General features: G+C 42.0%; 3 protein-coding genes across 3 annotated transcripts in view; 2 read left to right on the top strand and 1 right to left on the bottom strand.

Annotated features, from left to right (window-relative positions):
- The window catches only part of LOC306914692 (squalene monooxygenase-like), a 53,359-nt gene extending 36,460 nt beyond the window's left edge, over window positions 1-16,899 (top strand). The window contains exons 3-6 of the mRNA XM_079491859.1: window positions 13,605-13,709; window positions 14,878-14,973; window positions 15,726-15,868; window positions 16,309-16,899. Of these exons, the coding sequence (XP_079347985.1) occupies window positions 13,697-13,709; window positions 14,878-14,973; window positions 15,726-15,868; window positions 16,309-16,506 (450 nt within the window). The 5' untranslated portion in view covers window positions 13,605-13,696 and the 3' untranslated portion in view covers window positions 16,507-16,899. The remainder of the gene's footprint in view (window positions 1-13,604; window positions 13,710-14,877; window positions 14,974-15,725; window positions 15,869-16,308) is intronic.
- On the bottom strand, window positions 3,526-5,715 carry LOC306915110 (semaphorin-4E-like; the record flags this gene model as incomplete). The annotated part of the gene is made up of 1 exon (XM_079492358.1): window positions 3,526-5,715. One exon carries the CDS (start codon window positions 5,713-5,715, stop codon window positions 3,601-3,603), a length of 2,115 nt encoding a protein of 704 aa, XP_079348484.1. The 3' UTR covers window positions 3,526-3,600.
- LOC306915107 (uncharacterized protein) overlaps window positions 6,462-21,079 on the top strand; it is a gene marked incomplete at its 5' end in the record, with an annotated part of 29,984 nt that continues 15,366 nt past the window's right edge. Inside the window, 4 exons of the mRNA XM_079492353.1 lie at window positions 6,462-6,578; window positions 7,498-7,605; window positions 7,682-7,740; window positions 10,523-10,643. Coding sequence (XP_079348479.1) covers window positions 6,462-6,578; window positions 7,498-7,605; window positions 7,682-7,740; window positions 10,523-10,643 — 405 coding nt within the window. The remainder of the gene's footprint in view (window positions 6,579-7,497; window positions 7,606-7,681; window positions 7,741-10,522; window positions 10,644-21,079) is intronic.

Raw genomic sequence — 21,079 nt, 5'->3', positions numbered from 1 at the left:
ATACGTCATATTCTTGGCATCTGATGGTGTGTGTGTGTGTGTGTGTGTGTGTGTGTGTGTGTGTGTGTGTGTGTGTGTGTGTGTGTGTGTGTGTGTGTGTGTGTGTGGGGGGGGGGTATATACATCGGGCGGCAGTGGCTCAGGGGTACTAGAGTACTCAGGGGTACCGGAACGTTCCCAGTTCGATCCCAGGCTCCCCCAGAGTTAGTGTCGAAGTGTCCTTGAGCAAGACTCTGAACCCTTAATTGCTCCCAATGAGCAGGTTGGTGCCTTGCATGCTTTCCTCCTCCATCGGTGTATGAATGAATGTGTGTGTACACTGTACAGTGTGAATGGGTAAAGCGCCTTGGATATAGGCGCTATATAAATGCACCATTTGCCATTTATATAGGCTACAGTACATAGGTTAAATTCGTCCTCTGCATTTTACCCATCCTGTGAACTTGTTGATCTGTTATTTTCAAATAGACTATAGGGTTAAAGTGGTTAAAGTACTCATTTGTATGCTGTAGTATTAGTAAACACATTTAGCAGGGACTTCCCTGAACCCTAATCTCTGGCACCGTTTGCCCGATCAAAACTGTGCACATACTCCCTGGATGCCAATGACGAACCTCCAAAACGGTGTCTTTTGTTTTTAAACGCAGCTTGAAAGCAAACTCTCTGTTAATGTTTTGTTCCGTTTAGGAGGCCAAAATGCAAAACTCTCCATCACTTAGCTGGGTACCACCTCACTCACTCACTCACTGGATCCCATGTTACATGTCAGATAATTTCCTTATGCTAAACAACAAAAGAAAATCATACTCTTTGGCTCCCCACACCCAACACATAATATCACCACCTCCCTCGCCCCGCTGACAAATAAACCTCACGTAAAAAACGTAGGCATAATCCTGGACTCTGCCCTCAAATTTGATAAACAAATAAATGCTGTTGTCAAAGAAGCCTTCTTCCAATTACGGCAAGTCAGTAAAATAAAATGCTTCCTCTCCACCCACAGAAAAAACAAGAGAGAAAAACCTGCTCTTGAACACGTCTAAGACCCAGGAACTTGTCATCGACTACAGGAGGAAGAAAACGGACATTCCACCATTAATCATAAATGGGGACTGTGTGGAGAGGGTGTCCTCTTTCCGGTTTCTGGGAGTCCACATCGATGAGGGCTTGACCTGGAATGTGAACACCTCTGAGCTGCTGAAGAAGGCCCAGCAGAGACTTTACTTCCTGAGGGTGCTCAGGGGGAATAACATCACACAGAGACTGCTGGTGTCCTTTTATCTGTGCGCCATAGAGAGCATTCTAAAATACTGTATATGCGTGTGGTACACCAGCTGTACAGTAGCTCAGAGGAAAAAGCTCCAGAGGGTCATTAACACGGCACAAACGATCGTTGGCTGCCCTCTTCCCACATTGGAGGACCTACACAGATCCCGCTGTCTAAAAAAAACACAGAACATTATAAAGGACACTTCGCACCCCGGTCACTCACTGTTTGAACTGTTGCCGTCAGGTAGACGGTACAGAGTGCTCAAGTCTGGGACCAGCAGACTCAGTAACAGTTTCTATCCCACAGCGGTAGCCACACTAAATGCTGCTAGGAAATGATCTGTTGCACGTTGCATGTTTTATTGTGCTGTTCTAAGTTAAGTACAATCAGGGTTTGTGCTATAACAGCTGCAGTTAAGGGTGTACTGTGCAAATAGGGATTTGAAGTGAAGTACGGTTATGTGTGTGTTTTGTTGTATTAGCTTTTATAGTTTTATATTCTAGTTTATGATGCACTGATCGGTTGGCACTTTTAATTTCGTTGTACTTGTTGCAATGACAATAAAGATCTATCTATCTACAACCTGGAAAAAGTAATTCACGCCCTCATTTTTCTCCAGTTTAGACTATTGCAATTCATTATACGCCGGAATCTCAAGTGACTGTCCAGAACGCTGCAGCTAGACTCCTGACTGGAACCAGAAGGTTGGAGCGCATGACTCCTGTCCTGGCCTCCCTCCACTGGCTCCCAGTTAAATTTAGAATTAACTTTAAAATCCTACTATTTGTTTATAAAGCCCACCATGGGCTGGCACCTCCCTACATTCGTGAGCTGCTTCCTCCCCCGGATAACCCTAGACCACTTAGGTCAACTGATCAGGGGCTCCTTAAGGTTCCACAGACTAAGCTCAAATCAAAAGGTGACCGAGCCTTTTCGGTCGCCGCTCCAAATCTGTGGAACAACCTACCGCTAATTATCAGATCTGCACCCTCCCTAGACACCTTTAAAAGCAGACTAAAACTCACCTGTTCTCCCAGAACTTTTAATCCTTATTTAATTGGTTGGACCTTTTTTTTTACTGCCTTATATCTGATGCACTCACTTTTATTGTATTTGATGCACTCACTTTTATTGTATTTGCTGCCATTACTCTTTGGGTTTTCTGATGTTTTTTATAACCATGATGTGTTGAGCAATATGTGATACTTTTGTGAACTGAGATTTTATATTGTGCAATGTGTATAGTTACTTGTTTTTTTCTTGGTGTACAGCACTTTGGTCAGCCTTGGCTGTTTTTAAATGTGCTCTATAAATAAAATTGACTTAACTTGACCTGGCACCCCCTCAAGGACCACTGATGGACCATTGGTTGAAAACCACTATAATAATAATTGCCTTATAATATAGGCAATCTGAGAATCCATCACCAGCGCCCTCTTTTGCTTTAGTTGATGCAAGTCAACAGAGTCTGTCTCGAGAGACTGTTAAATGACGCCCCACAGTGCAAGCCAAGGATAGGAAAATGTGCCAAGTGCCCAATTTAATGGGAATCAATAGCCATTTTAAATTTTTTATGGCACAGAAGTACTCTAGTATAAGCCATTTAAAAATACATATATCATAAATGCATTTTTGAAATAAATGTATGTGTTTTAAAAAACATTAATATGACACCTTATTCTGAAGGCAACCAGATTTCTTATATTTGCCAGCTCCTAATGCGGAGGTTCTAAATTTGGCAAAAAACTACGGAGCTAACACTATGCTAGGAGGGCTTCAACATCCACACTGATAAAATGCAGCATTTCATATTTTCCCAGTGAGACAATAATTCTTATTTCTTACTAGCCTAAATTCATAAGGCACCAACCTTTTATCCCTATTCTAGTAGTCTATTATGCAGACATGTAGCCTACAACTCATTATGCATGAAGTCAGATAACAACAATTCAGCTCACTGGAACAAGCATTTTTATTATAAAAATAAACAAAATAATTACTATGTACAGTAGGATACATAAAAAACATGGGCTCAGACACAAATCCTTATTTCTTTTTTCAGTCCAGCTATATACAACACATTATCATAAGATTCCTGTACAGCACCCAAAAGACAAATAAGAACAAACACATTACAATTAAATCAATGCTGTCATCAATCAAAAATTGGTCCTGACCCCACACTGCTGTATACTGTATAATCCCTTATTTGTGCTGCGTCGTACAACAGTTCTGCAAGGCTCACAGCAGGTCATGGATCAAACATGAGGAAAGGAAAGCATCCTTATAGTCTCAGTACGGTCATTCCCTTCAGTTTCACAGCAGTGTCATTAAATGTTGCATGTGTAGGGAGTAGTGGTTATGCCTAAATGCCTACATTGTAAATTGTAAATTGTAGTGGGAGTAGTGGGAATGGGATTCAGGAGCTTCCCAATATATCCTCTGCAGCGGTTCCACATTAACATGCCAACGAGGCATAGAACCAGCAAAGACAGCAGAACCACGGCAACTATAAGACCCACTGCAGCACGACCGTCAGTGTGGGGCTGTAGTCGATACACTGCCATGGTCCTCTTGTAGACTCTCTCGTTGACCTGCTCTATGGAGTCACAGGTGTACAAGCCAGCATCTGATTCTGAGGCGTGTAGAATGACGAGGTGTCCATTGTAGATGTTGTATTTGCTGTCGGAGTGCAGTGGTTGGTCCGACAAATGCCAGTGGACCTGCGCCAAGTTGGAGTCTGGCTGGCAAGGCAGAAGAATATTGTTCCCTGTAACCAGGGCGATGTCTTCAGCTGCCACGACTGGCTCTTCTGGGCGAGGACATTGTGAAATGTCCCCCTTCTTCAGACTCTGAATGGCAGTCGAAGACAAGCTGGAGACTTGGCGGCACTGGTCGGAGGAGGTGTCCCAAGCACAGTAAGGGTCTCTGGCCAGGACACAGTCCACACAGGACTCATAGCGACTGCAGTTACTGAGTGGCATCTGAACAGCACCAAACTCTGACCCTGCGTACAGCTGGCCCCTGCTGGAAGAGAGGCGTAGAGTCCTGACAGGATTAGGATCCTCATACAGCTGAATCTCTTCAATAATGAACATCTCCCCAGCGTAGTTCACAGCCTTCTGAATGTAGCCGTTTTCAGTGCCGATGAACATAACTGGGTATCTCTCTCCATCTAGTGCCAACACAGTATCCACTACAATCCGTGTCATCAAGGGCCCCTTTTTCACCACCAGCGGGCCTCCTGTGAGTGGCCGAACAGTTTCATCCATGATGGGACTTTTCTTGATGAACATCTGGGATTGCTGAATGTATCCCTGGTCCAATGAGTGTTTGGTGCAAGCTCCTGGTCTGTTTTTGGGCACATCACCCTCCGGTACCGTCACCCACTTTTCCCACAATGTTTCCACAGTGACAGGCTTCTTAAAACGTCCTTCATTGAACACCTTTTCAACATCAGACACACTGAATGCACATACTGCAGATGTGTGCGACGATCTCGGCTGAGGTGTAAAGACGGCATAGAAGACGCTCTCATTCCAGTTGTGGTGTTGAAGCAGGAACACATCCTGGACGAGGGAGGGCAGGCTGCCAGCCTCTACGGAGCAGTCCAGAGGAGCCTTCAGGAACGTAGTCCATTTCTTCTGCAATATCCTGTCTCCTCCCATATCCCCCTTGCAGACACGAGCCACTCTTGATATCACAGGTTTGCTGTCATATTCCACGGCATTCTCTGTGAAGAACAAGTAGACCTTATCATCATCACCTTCACCGTTACTTTGGTCCATGTAGATGAATTTGGGATCATTGAGCCAAGAGTACTTGTCCTCAGTCTTCAACGCAGGCCTGCTGAACCTGCTGAACTTCTGTACAGTGCCCAAGAAGTTGGTTGATGTAGCAGAATACAGGACTTTTCCATCCATGAGGGAGGATGATGTATGGAAAGGATTGTAGGGACACTTCTCTTTACCGTCCTCCAGCTCTTTGTCCAGACTCAACGTTCCATCAGAATATGTCATGGTATCGCATTTGGGATTGAAAGCATTTGTCCCGCACACATACATTCTGGTGTCATCCAGTGTGTGCAGGGTCCGAATGTAGTTACGGCATTCCACCTCACGATCCCGTCCCTTCCACGCACAGACGTTCCGTTCATCTTCGGTAACTGGCCAATATTCTGCAGCCTTCTTGTCAGTGATGTTGTCGATATCCAGGGCATAGATGGCATCTCTGGCCCCAAGAAGCAGCAGACCCAAATCCTCTCTCAGGAGCATAGTGGTGTAGTTCCAAACGCCATCCTCTCTGAACGTCTTCAGCCCGTGGTGGTAGGCCAGAGTCTTTCGTGGAATGCTGTCATGACTGGTGAATGCGCTACAGGACGGGAGAAGAAATCCACAAAGAACGCACAAGGCATAGAGAATGCTCAAGGCATACCGGGGAGACATGGCTTAGTGTAAAATGATGATCTCTCGCTTTGGCTTTGTATACATAAGTATCTTGCTTGCTGTATCTCTCAGAGTGATTCATAATCAAATGTATTCCCCTTTTATACAGGCAGGTTTGTCTGACAACACGCTGACTCAGCACACCTGGTCTGACATCAGCAGTACACAAACCGTTGCCTAGCAATGTCATCATAGATCTCCATATATGGACATTAAAGGGACACAGACAGACGTGGAGATGTCGCCATGGCAACCCGTTTGTTGATTCGGGTGACGTCAGCGCTTTCGCGCAAACCGTTGCTAGGCAGCACTGTTGCTCAATGTCTAGAAAGGGGCGGAGTCGAGCATTCCTCTTCACATGCGGTCACTTCCGCTTTACTTCCGCGTCTATTATGTAAACAGATGGAGTGGAGGAATGCTGCGGTCGCCCACGCTTTATTCCGATACTTAAAACTACTTGAAATTGTTCGTTTTTGTTGTACTCTTTTTTTTGCCAAATGGCTGGTTAATATAAGAAGGGACTACTTCACCGTCACTCCTCGGTGCTATGTGTGTAGTAGGCACTTTATTAAAGAAGACGTGATGGAGACTCCAGGTGGCTTAGAAAGGGGGCCTTGCCTGTGTTGTTCGAGTGGAATCATGGATATGAAGTCCGTCAACGCGTTAGTGTTTGGCAGAGGAGAGAAAGACCCACTAACTGCCCAGATCAGACTGTCAGAGACGTGGATGGTGATGCTGAAACTGCGATGGAAGTGCCTTGTTGTGACCACGACTACTGCACAGCCCCTGAACCTGCCGCTGTTGGCCTGACATGGAGTGAGAGGGATGAGATGGAGGATGAAATCACTCAACTGAAGAAGCAGGTGGAGGACTTGAAGTTGTCACTGAAATGTAGGTTTGGGCTACATCAATTTGAAGGCTCAGACTCACAGATTAGAAACTTCACAAGGTGAGAATAACTTGCATAAAGCATACCAATTTCATATGCATTATTTATTTATGTAAATGTCATTACATGAAAGTGTAACCTTGCTCATGGTCCTAATTTGTCTCCAAGATTTGCTACCTATATGAGCACCTGGTGGTGTTTTGGCACCTGATTGAACCATCCACAGGCAACATGATCCGAGTCGGTAAGTTTACTTGAGCTGTTTTAATATGTTGTACTGTGCTAACCGTTACTGTAGAATCGCTATACCAGAGGGGTAGGCAACCTAGCACTGGGGCCAACATTGGCACAGGGGAGGGGAACACTGGCATAAGTGTGTGAGAGGGAGGATATTTAAAAAATAAAATAATTAAATGTAGTACTCTCACATATGTATGCAAATTATATTCTGCACATAATTCTACATTAATTCAAACTCAGAACTCTGACTGGGGAGGGAGTCTGAGAGATAGGTGGGTTATTTGACCGAATCTACTGATCCTTGCATCCTGATGTGAAAGAAAATAATGTATCGACAATCAAAATATGTTGGAAATATTAATTGATGTGTTGTCATAATTAAACTTAAGATATGAATGGCACACTGACTATCAAGAAAATGTCACTTCATGTGAAAAAGGTTGCCGAACTCTGCTATACCACATACCCGTAATGGTGTAATCAAGACCATGTGAACTTGTGAAGTTAAAGTACTGGGGGTGTACAATGGCAGGAATATGTATAGTATGCATAAGTCATGCCACTGCCCTGGATTATACAATGTGTCATTTTTTTTCTATTCTGTAACAACATTGCTAGACATAATTGTCTATGTTTTGCACATTCTCTGTCAGAGACATGCTCTTCTTCCGGTGGATGAATTCTTCCTCTTCCTCATGTACCTGGCGTTGGGGTCCACAGAAGTTGACCTGGCAGATCGTTTCGGGATCCACCCATCAACGGTCAGCCGGATCATAACAACGTGGACATATTACCTGTACTTTCGGCTGGGCTCACTGAAACTCTGGATGTCCCAAGAGGAGGTTCAGGCTGTGTTGCCGAGGGAGTTCAGGCAGAGCAAATACGCTGATACACAGGTAAACACAATCACCGGCATTAGTCTAGATCAGGGATGGGCAACTGGTGGCCCGGGGGCCACATGCGGCCCCCACATTCATTTAATGCGGCCCATATATTATTTATTTCAGCTGTTACAATTCCAAACATGCAAACATGCCCCACTTTAATTACTTCAGTCTATAGATTAGTAGCTTAATGAGTAGTATTAAAATGTTAGTCTGTTTTATGTCCAATGCATTTGTATTTTGTTCATAAAGTCAACATAACTACGGTAACTGAAATTATATAAAAAGGTTACTTTTCAGACTTCCAATTCAAAAATAGCCAAAAAAAAATTCAGGATTTAAATTCAAATATAGCAAAAATAGCAAAAAAAATCGTCGCAGTGCGTTTTGAGCTTGTAGATTGGCTATTTTTGCTACGAAAGTATGCAATGTGGCCCTCTGGAGTGAGTGTGGAAATATAGTAGGGGGTCCACAGCGCATAGGGTGGTCAGTAGAGGGCAGTGTATTCTTAATGTTGTGTGAGCATGGGCAGTTCAATGTATCTCTCCACCAGACATTGTTAAAACCTGAGAGCTGTTTTCTCTGCATCACTTTGATGTTTGAAAAATAATTCCTGATGCCAACAGCCAGACAGTGTGTCTCTTCAGAGTGAGATGTTCTCATCCTACAAGTCTCATTCCACCCTGAAGGGCCTGATCGGTATGGCGCCTCACGGTGCAGTCACCTTCATCTCAGACCTGTATGCTGGCTCCATCAGTCACAAAGAGCTGTTTAAGCAGTCAGGCCTCCAAGACCTGCTGACAGACGATATGGCTGTGATGGCAGACAAGGTTTTGTTTGTTGACTGTATCCCAGGTCAACTGTATCGCCCGCCCTTCCTCTCAAAACAGAGCCAGATGCCAGCAGCAGATGTTAATAAAACCCAGGAGATTGCACACCTTCGAGTCCATGTTGAGAGAATAATTGGAAGAATTAAACTGTGCAAGCTCTTCCAGTCTGACATCCCTGTCGCCTTGATGGGAAGCATTAACTCTTTGTGGACTGTGGCCTGCTTACTCAGCAACTATCAATATGGACCTCTGGTTAAAACCTGGGCACAACAGTGATGAATTGAGACAGAGGCTGATATGTAGATCATAAAATCACACCTGTGTGAACTTAGTGAGGGGCGCTCTAATCATCCTACATCATCATCAAGAATGGTGGTCCCTTATTGGCCAAGGGTGGCCACCGACATACATACATACTCAGCCGATTTGCTCAGACACATTACGTAAATTCTCTATTCATTGTCAATGGCATTTAATGTTTGTTCAGACAGAATGTACACTATAGTTGTTTATAGGAGGGCCTAGCGCCACTCAAAAATGATTAAATGTCAATAATTTCATTGTATATTTAAGTTGTCATATCGTCTGGGATTTATTTTATTAGGAAGCCAAAAGGCAAACAGACATTCCTTTTTGATTCATATGTTCCAATGTCAAAATGCCAAACACACAATTAGATCATTAATCACTATTATTTGAGTGGCATATTTTAGTGTCATCACTTTCATTTCTTTAGAGAAGACATTTTTGTCAATTACCTAAGTGTGCTTAAAGGCTTGTCATAGATACTGGTTTGTTGTTCTGATTCTTTTTTTTTTCATCTAGCAGCTGCTATATTTCATTTGGAGTTGTGTAGTGCTGTTTAAAACGGCTTTTATGATGTTTTATGATACAACATGCACACTGAGCAGGGACCCCAGGTAAATCACACACACACACACACACACACTACTTTTCTCAAGTAGTTTCATCTCTTTTTCTGTATCTTTCCTGTGTTTCACAACTGCGGCACTGTTAAAGGTGGCCTTACACTAGCCGATTTTTTTCAATCTGATAGCACCACACCTTATCGATACACCACAGGATAATCGGAGCGGGGCAGAGCAAATATCAAACATTCTTGATGTTGATCGGGCCGATCCCGATCGCACTTTGAGCGGTCGGGCACCCCTCGAGCGTCAAAAATGCCCGATTATCGGCTAGTGTAAGGCCACCGTGTAAGGTCTCGTGAGCTTGTACATCTTCTATATATTACTATAGCATCACAATCATTGTATCCATTTATACTTTGACTATTAAAAAAATAGCATGATATGAAGGCTTGTACATCTGTTATTTTTCAAAATGTGTGAAATTGCATTTTATTTTGCATTTTCTAACACTCTTCTGTGGGGTACCTGGCACAACATTTTCAGATGGGGGGGGTCCTTGAAAAAGGTTTGAGAACCACTGGTGTAAATACAATGAACTTTCTACATACAAAATCAAACGGTGAATTCGAGACCAATATATATTCCACACTACATGGTGAATCAAACATGGTGCCAGTGTAACACCCGAGATTCGAACCTGGCTCTCCCATGTGGGAAACCAAACATATTCTACCACTTGGCCAGGCTACCTGTTAGTACTACAAAGTGACAGTTCATATTTGACATTGAGGCACTTTGCATCATCTTCACATCCATCCATGTGAAAAAGGTACTGCCCTCAGACCATGAAATTGTCATATTTTATTTATATAAATGTGTGTGATGGGGTTTCAGGATGCTCCACTATTGACCTTAAACGGAAGGCTCCCAGACATTTTGAATGCCACCCCAGGGAAATGCCTGCAGTACGTTGTCATTGAAGGTAATCTCTCACCCAGTGTTTTGTATCAGTGCTAGTGATCTGGACGCTGTACTTGTGTCTCTCTCTTTTGCACATTGTGCGTATGTATGAATGAATGTTCATGTGTATAGGGGCAGTGCAACCTGTGGGAAAGCCACTGAGGAGTCAGTTCCAAGAAAGCACAGTTGGAGTGGTGCAGAATCTCATGCTGAAGGAACACAAGCTGGTGTGGAACAGCCTCGCTCGAATGTGGTGAGATACCACGTCATTATAGCCTAGCCCAGCCTGTGTGCTTTCTGGTCAAGAGGGGCGGGAGCCAGTCGAAAACAGGCCGTGGATCCTATTGGTTCTCCGATCTGAGCACCCGCTCCCCTCCTCCCCTCCCTGCTAGAAAACAGCGGAGAACACTGACGTCGCGAGCAACGCCTCGTGACGCTCGGGCAACACGCACAAGAACATGAATGCGTAACAACAGTTTTGCACGGACACACACACACACTCCTTCGCTCTAAAATAATTATGTACACACTGTTATGCGTTCACCTTTCTTTTTTTTCTTTTTTTTATCTCTTTGACCCAGGCAAAAAAATGCATGGTCCCTCCCTAACATTTTACTCTACTTTTTATTTTTATATACACACAATGCAGAGAGAGCCTCCTGTGTGCTCTGGCATGAGAGAAAGGACAATGGGTGGGTCCGCGTGGGGGTGCCCTGGGCGCGGCAGTTACTGGGGTGTGGTCAGCACTGGTTGGCTGCACCCGGCCGGCAGGGCACTGCTCCATGTCCGCGGTGCTCTGTTGGACGGTGTGGCTGATGCAATGGCTGGTGCTGGTTGCACCATATATTATATATTTATTGCATGTGCTGCTTACAGCGGCCATCAAATGCATTACAATTAAATGGCTAAAACCAGCCCCGCCAACATACAGTATGTGGGTGGAAAAAATATGGGACATTTACCAGATGGAACAAATTACTTATGCCCTGAGGCTTCAACCAAACATATTAGTAAAAGATGGAGTCCTGTACTGCCTCTACTAATGAGGTAGCAGGTTTCGGAATCTCGAGTAACGACTCACTGAATACACTTCTCCCCAGACCTTCTGATGTGCTCATACTCTTTCCTCTGTCTCCAGTCATGTCTGTTCTCAGTTTTGTTCACTTCCCATTGTTGTCGACTCTGTTGTTTTTGTCTCGCTACTTGTATTCTATTTCCTTGTTTTATTGTGAATACTTGTAAATGTATGTGAAGTTGTTTGTGTGTATGAGTGCATAATATATATATATATTCTGTGAAAGTATGAAACAGCTGAGGTTGTGTAAAAAAAGAAAAAAAGCAGTTGTAAGAAAAATGTATGCTTTTAATTCTGTGAAGTTGCCTAAACTGAAATAAAAACAAAGTTAAAAAGAAAAAAAAAATCACAAATCACAAATGTGTCCAATATTTCTGCGGGTCCATTTTTCCAGGTGTATCTGAAGCCTAAGCACCTGGATGCGTTCTCCAGTCACCGCTCTGATTCGCGGGCCCAGCACTACGGCAGAGTGATACAGAGACGGGCTGTTGGACACACAGATAAGACCAAGGTTCCGAAACCAGCGCTACACTGCCCTCAGGGCCCTCCAGAGGGGTAAGGGTTCCTGAGAGTATGTTCATATTTATTATTATAATAGGATCAAAAGAATCATAGCATAAGTGTCATCAATTCATTCAAATAGCTCTTCTGATGGTCCAGTGGCGAAGCCCGAGGAACCTGATGTTTGCGTGTCCACAATTTTAGATCCTCAGTACATGCAATGTCCTGAATAACATGAAATTTAACATGTTTATCTTATCAATAAAGGTACTGTGTGTGTGAGTGCGTGAGTGCGTGCGTGCCTGCGTGCGTGCGTGCCTGCGTGCGTGCGTGCGTGATATACAGACAGACAGACAAACCCTGTTCTAGGTGTCTTGACCTCAAGCCACACTGTAAAAAAATAATCAACTCTGGGGGATCACCTGATAAGACCACATACAGTACCACATAAATGAGTGCTTCTTGCAGCAAGCCTGGGTTAGAGTTTGACCTGAGGCACTTTGCTTTATTTAACATCCCCCCTCTCTCTCTCTGCCACCATTCCTGTCTCTCTCACTATCACTATAAAAATGAAGCAGAAATGGCAAAACGAAAGTAATCAAACTCATGCCTTTGTCTCTCCCTCCTCCTGTCCCAATGTGTACCTCATCAAATGCATTACAATTAAATGGCTAAAACCAGCCCCGCCAACATACAGTATGTGGGTGGAAAAAATATGGGACATTTACCAGATGGAACAAATTACTTATGCCCTGAGGCTTCAACCAAACATATTAGTAAACCTTATCAATAAAGGTACTGTGTGTGTGAGTGCGTGAGTGCGTGCGTGCCTGCGTGCGTGCGTGCCTGCGTGCGTGCGTGCGTGATATACAGACAGACAGACAAACCCTGTTCTAGGTGTCTTGACCTCAAGCCACACTGTAAAAAAATAATCAACTCTGGGGGATCACCTGATAAGACCACATACAGTACCACATAAATGAGTGCTTCTTGCAGCAAGCCTGGGTTAGAGTTTGACCTGAGGCACTTTGCTTTATTTAACATCCCCCCTCTCTCTCTCTGCCACCATTCCTGTCTCTCTCACTATCACTATAAAAATGAAGCAGAAATGGCAAAACGAAAGTAATCAAACTCATGCCTTTGTCTCTCCCTCCTCCTGTCCCAATGTGTACCTCTGTGTTTCGCTTTAAAAACCACAAAATGTATTTTGGCGGGCCTTGATGCCGTCGTAATGGCTGTTTTTACACTTGCATGCTTAGCGTTGTGAGCTTGTAGATCGGCTATTTTCAGCATGCAACCAAGTGTTGAATGACTTATACTGGATCTCTTGTCCACTAGTCCCTTCCTAACATTTTAGTCTAGTTTTGATTTGTTGACGAAATTGTTAGTATATTTAGTCTTAGTTTTTGTCATCATAGCTTAGTTTTCATTTAGTTTTTGTCAGGGAAAAAGGTAGTCGACGAACATTCTTTGTCTTAGTTTTAGTCGACGAAATCAACACTGCTTAGTGATCAGCATGTCTCCTCTACCAGGTGGCATCTTATTTTGTAGTAGTAACTCATGATGAACCTCTCCAGGCAAGAAGTAAACAGTTGTAGTTGATTGACATAAGTTCTTGACCATGTTTTCCCTCTTTAGAAAATCCATGCTGCGCTCACTGATGGCTGTTTCTCCAAATTCAGAAAGAGCCTTGTGTCTGGAAAGGCTCAGACATCGTCTCTCTTTGTTGGATGCCTCATGAGGGTAAACCTGTGTTTTGTTCAAAGTATTGTAATTTGTTGATGAACATCGCCTAGACACATGCACACCACATCTTCTGTTATTTTGCCCCCAGGATGCGCCCCAGTTCAAAGCCCACCATGCTGAATTGGTCTTGGCCAACCCCAGCCATGTTCTTATCCACCAAATATCTTCCTCTGACACCAGAGTATTAGTGGACATCAGGGGGGAAATGCCATCCCCCTCCGTGCGCATGTTCTGAAATAGTAATGGAGTCAATTTGTTGCACGTACTATATTGTGCATATTGTGTGTATTAATACTGATTATTTTACTGTGTAGAAGAGTCGTAGAGGGGATATGACATTCAGCACAGATCATGAGTCAGATTCAAACGCTCAAAGTCAGATTCAAAATAATCTCTTTTAGAGTTGTGTGAGCTACTACCTTGATGCTCAGATTCAAGCGCAAAAAATATTTTATTCCATCAGTGCCTGTTTGTTGTCTGTGTTCTTACTAAAATCTGCAGTGTTCTTTTAACGCAAATTTTGCTGTGTGATTGTTGCACCAGGATGTCATTCAGGTTTTTATTAAAATGTGTTTTTTCATAGCTCAGCTAAGATGACACAACAGTAGAGAAACGAAGGATATAAACTAGAATATCCTACCTCTGGGTGTAACAGGAAAAGAATAACCAGTGTCGAATTTGAAGTCGGTGTGGTGAACGGTTCTCGAGTTACGTGGATTTCAGACGTACACACGCACACACAGAGACTTGCATTTATATATAGTTAGTTAGTTTTTTCTTTATGTATTTTTTTCTCGTGTGTGTGTGTGTGTGTGTCAACACACACACACACACACACACAAAGCTGCGCATAGGAGAGGGTGTTCCACTGCTCAAAAATCATGGTGCTGCTATGCTTTTGTGTATACTGGTGTTCATACGGTAGTTGGATCCAATGCTTCTTACATATCTGAGCCGCAACATCAAAGAGCTGTGCTCCTGTAACCTTGAATAGATCGAGGGACTGTGAAAATGTCAGTCAGTCATCATCTTAACGTGTCAATGAATTCATGCGTTGAAACATATTTATCCCCTGTTGAATAATGGTTCAAAACGGAATGGTTAACCTGTCTGTGGTTTCTCACCCTCTGTCTTTGTCTCTCTACATTTTTACCTTTACCATCAGAACACATAAAAGAACATTCCATGGTGGCACTACAAAATGATCGTCTCAGGTCTATGCCTGCTAGCTTCCTCCCACCCTCGCCGGTCAACAAGCCGGGTAGCAGAACATACTATATTACTATTGAATGACAATTTGAGATATATTATTAATAGATACAGTATGTATGCACGGCTTGCTGCATTAAAATATGTTTTGCATGATCATTGATCACTGCATCATTGAACTTTAATAGTACAGATTGTTGAAAAGATGTGTATAGATCCAGTCTAATGGGATCTAGTCTGTGTCATATTCTGTAAGACACTGACTGTACACATTTAAATTGATGTTAGAAATGTTCGAAAGCACTAAAAACAGCTTTGTGTGGGTGTAGTGTTACAGTAGTTGGCACACACTGGTGAGCAGAGATGACATTTATTTACTTAATCAATAATACAGCAGGATTTGTTTTTATAAGCAGAGAAAAACATAATTCTTTACAAATATTTTAACAAGTTCAACCTGAACAGTGCTGCACAAAGTGATGAGAAAGTAACTACTGGTGACTATGACGGTATTGCTTAAATTATACTACGTATTTTGACATAACGACTCGCAATACATTGTAAGCTTGTAGAGCTGCTATTTTTGCGAGGGACACAGTCATATGACAAAGTGTAAATCAGGCTTAAATAGATAGATATTCCACTGTTAGGTTCTTAGCTTACATATGATTCATGATGACTATTTATGTATTTGATGTATTGCCATGTTTTTTGTTCTTGCTTACTGTAAATCTCTCTGGATTAAGAGCGTCTGCTAAATGCCTAAATTATAAATTGCTTCACACAGCAACCTGCGTTTTCCAGGTGTACTTCTCCTGGGAGACGCCTACAACACGAGGCACCCGCTGACAGGAGGAGGCATGAGTGTGGCCCTCAATGACGTGCGCATCTGGAGGAGCCTGCTAATTAACATTCCAGAGCTCTACGACGATAGTGCCATGCTGCAGGTATTCACAGAGTTCTCACTCAGAGAGTAGATAATATTGTTGTAGCAGTTATTAAAGACTACAAGAGATGTCAAGTGTTGCGGTGCAATCAGGGGACAGAAAGCAGCACTCTATCTGGAACGCATCTTTCTAGTTTGACATGGACTTGTGCTTGACGTCACGTGATCACGCACTAGTTCACTGCTCCTAGCAGATTCTAATCAGGCACAGCTGATTTGACTGCATGTTTCAGTCAAAGCGGTGTTGGCCCTTCACCTTGTAGTTTAAGAAATCTGTCTATACAACTATATGCAGTGAATTGATGTGACATGCTTTGCAGATTGATTATATATTCAGTTCTCCCACTACCATGGCATAATGTTCTGATTGAAAGTTTGAGTTTCATTAACAGTTATTTGCATCAAAGGTTTAATGAATGTTTTTAACTTTACCTTCACCAGGCTTTCGCCCAAACCAATGACCCTTATTGGACACTTCTTTGCTGTGGCCTTGTTTGCTATTTACTTCAACTTCAAGTCAGAGTCCTGGAGCAACAAACCCAGAGCCTTATTTATATTAAGAGCGGAGCCATCCTGTACCGTGCTTGCACAGTCATGCTTCCCCTCATCTACTCTGAATTCAAGTACCTGGTTTACTGAGAAGTGCTCCTTGAGAGATCCAGATGGACATGAACAGTTTACTTTGAAGTCATCTCCCTGTCGGTCTGTACAGATTCAGAACCAACAGCCTCACAGTAAACTGACAACACAGACCAAATAAAACATGAAAATGTAGCCTTTGGCAACATCATTCATGTTATGCCCATCCACTGAAAAGCCAGTGCTGCTGTTTTTAATTGACTACTGTATGTTGTATTGTATACTCCTGTCTTCTTTCAATAAGTTAGTTTTGACATGTCATAAGAGAAGATGCCTTGGTTAATTAACCACTTAAGCCTTATTTAAAAATCTTTGAAAACAGCCAATCTACAAGTCTGAAAGCACAGCTGAATGCCTTCCTGTGCTTTTGATTGATGAAATGGTTACCCTGTAGTAGGGTATGATCACATTTATGACATATATGTGCCCATATATTATGACTGATTTAAGCTGCAAGGGAATAAGTCGTTGTAATTTATATCAAAACGCAATATCTGAAGCACCCATTGTTTTAGTAGGGTGGCCCTCATGTCTTTCAAATGTCCTTTTTATAAAATTATGTACTTTTTTTGTGACCGCTTCTAACCTATAAAATGTGTTTGTCATGGAGGTAATGTCACAAGGCTAATCGTAGACAGGATTGCTCTTGTATTTTTGGCTAATATATTATAATACTATGAAATGTCAGTAAAATACATTCATGTCTGCATTATATACAAATTAACACCTTAGCTGAGAGGTAACCCCAACCTAGCTAACACTTGTCCAGAATTGGACAAAACCAGTGAATGAAGCTCAGATGTTCCTCCTCTGAGTTGACACTCATAGGAACTGGATTATCTCACTGTATTTACTGTTGTAAATTTGTGCTATTCATTGATTGATGTCGATTGATATTTTGATGTTTAGTAAATTTGTAAAAAAAAATGACAATTTTTATAAAATGGTTGTCAAAATGGTCATATTTCACTATTGTCAAAATCATTACACTATATCATTAATAAGCCATATAAAATATAAAGATGCACAATTCTATTCAGTATGCTAATACAGTATGTGATGTCAGAAATAATCCATACAGTATCGTTGCTGTCAACTCCATTTTTGAGGGGTTTTTTTGTTGCATGAATCAGTTGAATGACACCCTTTGTGTGTTGTTTTGAAAATATTGAACCAATGGAAAGTAGTAAAAACGCTTTAAACAAAACCTCTTAACTCCATTGGACCCTCAAACTGTCTGCTAAAGAAACTCCACCACTTTTACCCCTCTCATGCAAGTAATTGACAATATATAAAGTCACAACACCAACTTTGATGAGCCAGTATTTCTTTGTTTTCAAAATATAACGTTTTCTTCATTTCCTGAATTTCTTTGGAGTTAGGTGGTTTCTTCCCAACAGCAGAGATATGTAGCTACGTGTAACAGGACCCTCTGGGTCATACACGTGCAAATGTAGGTCAAGTTGATTTAACATTCATGATAATTCAGGATTAACATTTAGGATTTATTAATCAAAGATAACATAATAAAATACAAATATATAACAATTCAGTCATTGCCGTTTATATCATTGAAAAATTTGCATTGTCTACATATAAAAATGTGTCCACTTTAGTTGACTAATACTATGACGAAAAATGTTCGTCGACTACCTTTTTTCACTGACAAACTAAATAGAAACTAAATGAAAACTAAGCTATGACTTAAACTAAATATATCGACAATTGTCAAGAAATACAAACTAAACTAAAATGTTAATGTATGAGTATGAGTCATTTTACACTTGCTGAAAATAGCTGAACCACAAGCTCACAACGCGTTGCGCTGCGAGGCGTTGTGAGCTTGTAGATCGGCTATTTTCAGCAAGTGTAAAATCAGCCATTACGACGGCATCAAGGCACCGCCAAAATACATTTTAGTCAACTACATCAACTAGATTTAGTAGACTAAAATCGCATGATACTTAGTCGCCTAAAACTAGACTAACACTAAGACATTCCAAGGGACTAAAACTAAACGAAAACTATTCAAAAGACTGACTAAAACTAAAATCCAATTTTGCTGCCAAAAACAACACTGGTCTACTCCCTATGCCCGTCAATGTCTTTATCTGCTCTATAGAGCGTCGCAGTCCCGTCCCCTTTCATGACGACAGGCCCAGGAAATAATTCCCCATTCATTTTTCCCCATAGACATTTCAAAAAGTATTTATTTAAAGATCTGTAAGCCTCGAACAAAGCCAACTCGGATCGTGACAAATCATGACAACAAACACAATATTTTGGGCCGAACATATAATTACAAAGAAGAAAAAAAAAAGTGTTGTAACCTGCCCTTTTTTTTCCTTCTAATTATTTATTCGGCCCAAAGAATTGTGTTTGTTGTCATGATCCAAGTTGGCTTTGTCCGCGGCTTACAGATCTTTAATCCATTCAGGGCGGGAACCCCTTTTGGTGTTTTAAGCATTAGCTATTGAAAAATAGCAGATCTACAAGCTCATAGCGCAGCACTGAGTGCCACGCTACGAGCTTGTAGGTCTGCTATTTTTGAAAAATCGTGAAAAATATGGCGCAAATCTTTGAAGATATTCTTTCAGAGTGAATGTTTTTAACTCAAATCTTTGCTTTTGGGGGGGGGAGTCCCTGGAACAACATATTTTCAGATGGGGGTCGGCGGCCAAATGCAATACATATAATTTTTGGGGTCCTTGACATGAAATAGTTTGAGAATCACTGACATAGAAACATAGGTTGTCTATGGGGAAAATGTATTGGAAATTTTCTTCCGGACCGATCGCCTTGGGCGGGACTGCAACGCTCTATACTCAACAGGAGGTTCTTGAGAGATCAGTCTAATCCACATCCTGAATAATGTTCCCACAAACAGTTAATGGCTCTCCTCTATACTATATTCACCACAGGTAATATAATAACATATACAATAAAACAATAACCATCACCAGCAGTAATAATATACAATACTACAATAATAATAATCACAGGTAATAACATATTATCAAATAAAATATATAGGCTAGTCATAATTAATTCAGTGTCATTGTCAATTCAGTCACTGGCAATTCCGCATGTCTCTACTGTGGTCTACCAACTGCTCCCTGTTGATAGGCATTGTCTTAATAAAGGGTCAGTTCAAATTTTTGAACTTAAAGCTGTAGGAAATACTTCCCATTAACATAGTGGTTACAAGGTATTAATTGATTGCCTGAGTCCTGTGGTGGGAGTTTCGGTCTGGTTCTGGTGAATATTAAGTATTGGGGGCAATTTGTTTTGTATTGTCGACCTATTTCTACCATATAGTGCTTTCATTCAACTTTGACCCCTCTGTCACAGGGAAGTGATGTTGTGCTGCTGTCGTAGTGATACTGGACAAACAAAACAATGTTCCATGTGACAGAGAGGTCCAAGTTGAACCAAAGTTGGGCTAGAAGGTAGAAATAGGTCAATAATAGCCAGGCTACAAAATAAATGACTAGTTTTCATTAATATGAATTAATTAATATTCACCTAAACCAGACCAGAATTCTCAGCATGGGACTCAGGCAATCAATTAATACCTTTGAGACCACTATATCAATGGCAAGTATTATTTAAGTAAAAACTAATGTGAACTAACCATTTAATCTTGTTCCATGTTGACATGCCATTAAATGCAAAGGTGTTTGACAGTATGGGCCTGTTGCAGAGTCTGTTCTGTACAGCATTCAGTAAAGGGCAAGGCCACAAAGCCTCAGGAGTCTGTACTGGTCCCAAGCTAGCCCTTTTCGGGACCCTCAGTTACCTTTTCTGTATTTTGGACGGCAGGTACCGTAGGGTAGGGTCCCTTGAAAGTTAATCCACTCTCAAATAGACCAGCTGTACCACTGTCTGGTCACGGACACCTGCGGCATCGCTTGAGTGTTGATGAGATGTTTAGATGCAGAGTAGCAGTAGGAGACGGCGGAAACGTGTACGAAGCAGCGTTGCCGTTAAGTATTTTTAATCTATTTTTGAGGTTTTGGTTTCTCTGAAATTCTCTCTTCCTAACTTTTATTTATTTTTTATCAGAAATCAGAATGGATCTTGAAGAGGGTTGCAGTCCTCGACAAGTCAGAGATAATCATTATCTCATGAATCCCTATTCATCATGTTCTGAAACTTCATTTCTGAAGTAACATACCGCACCGCGACTGGCTATAGACCTAGTTACTGCTTCTGATTGGCCGACCGTGTGCATGCCATAGGTACATGCTGGATGAATGATGTCAATAGTAGCTTTGGTTGATTTCAAAGTATTAGCTCCGTTTGGAACCTCAATATCTACGCTGCTACGCTTTAGCTCCGAGATGAGGTTCCGTTCCATGTCAGGATATCCCTGCACAGGCTGAAATGGACTCTAGCTGGGTGGGTCGAGGCCGTCAAACATTACTCTTTTCAAAAAGTAAAGGTATCAGCGCAAGATACAGTTGATAAACTTAAGGCCGGCATGTAAAATTTAAAGTCTGGAGTAAAACAACCGCTTACAAAGCGGCTGTTTGTCAGCCAGTATTGAGGGGGTCGAAAACAGCCCGGTCAC

This window comes from Electrona antarctica (genome assembly GCF_951216825.1).
Source record: "Electrona antarctica genome assembly, chromosome: 22".
Taxonomy (NCBI): Eukaryota; Metazoa; Chordata; class Actinopteri; order Myctophiformes; family Myctophidae; genus Electrona; species Electrona antarctica.
The sequence above is the reverse complement of the archived record's forward strand: the minus strand, read 5'-3'. Positions and strand labels throughout refer to the sequence as shown.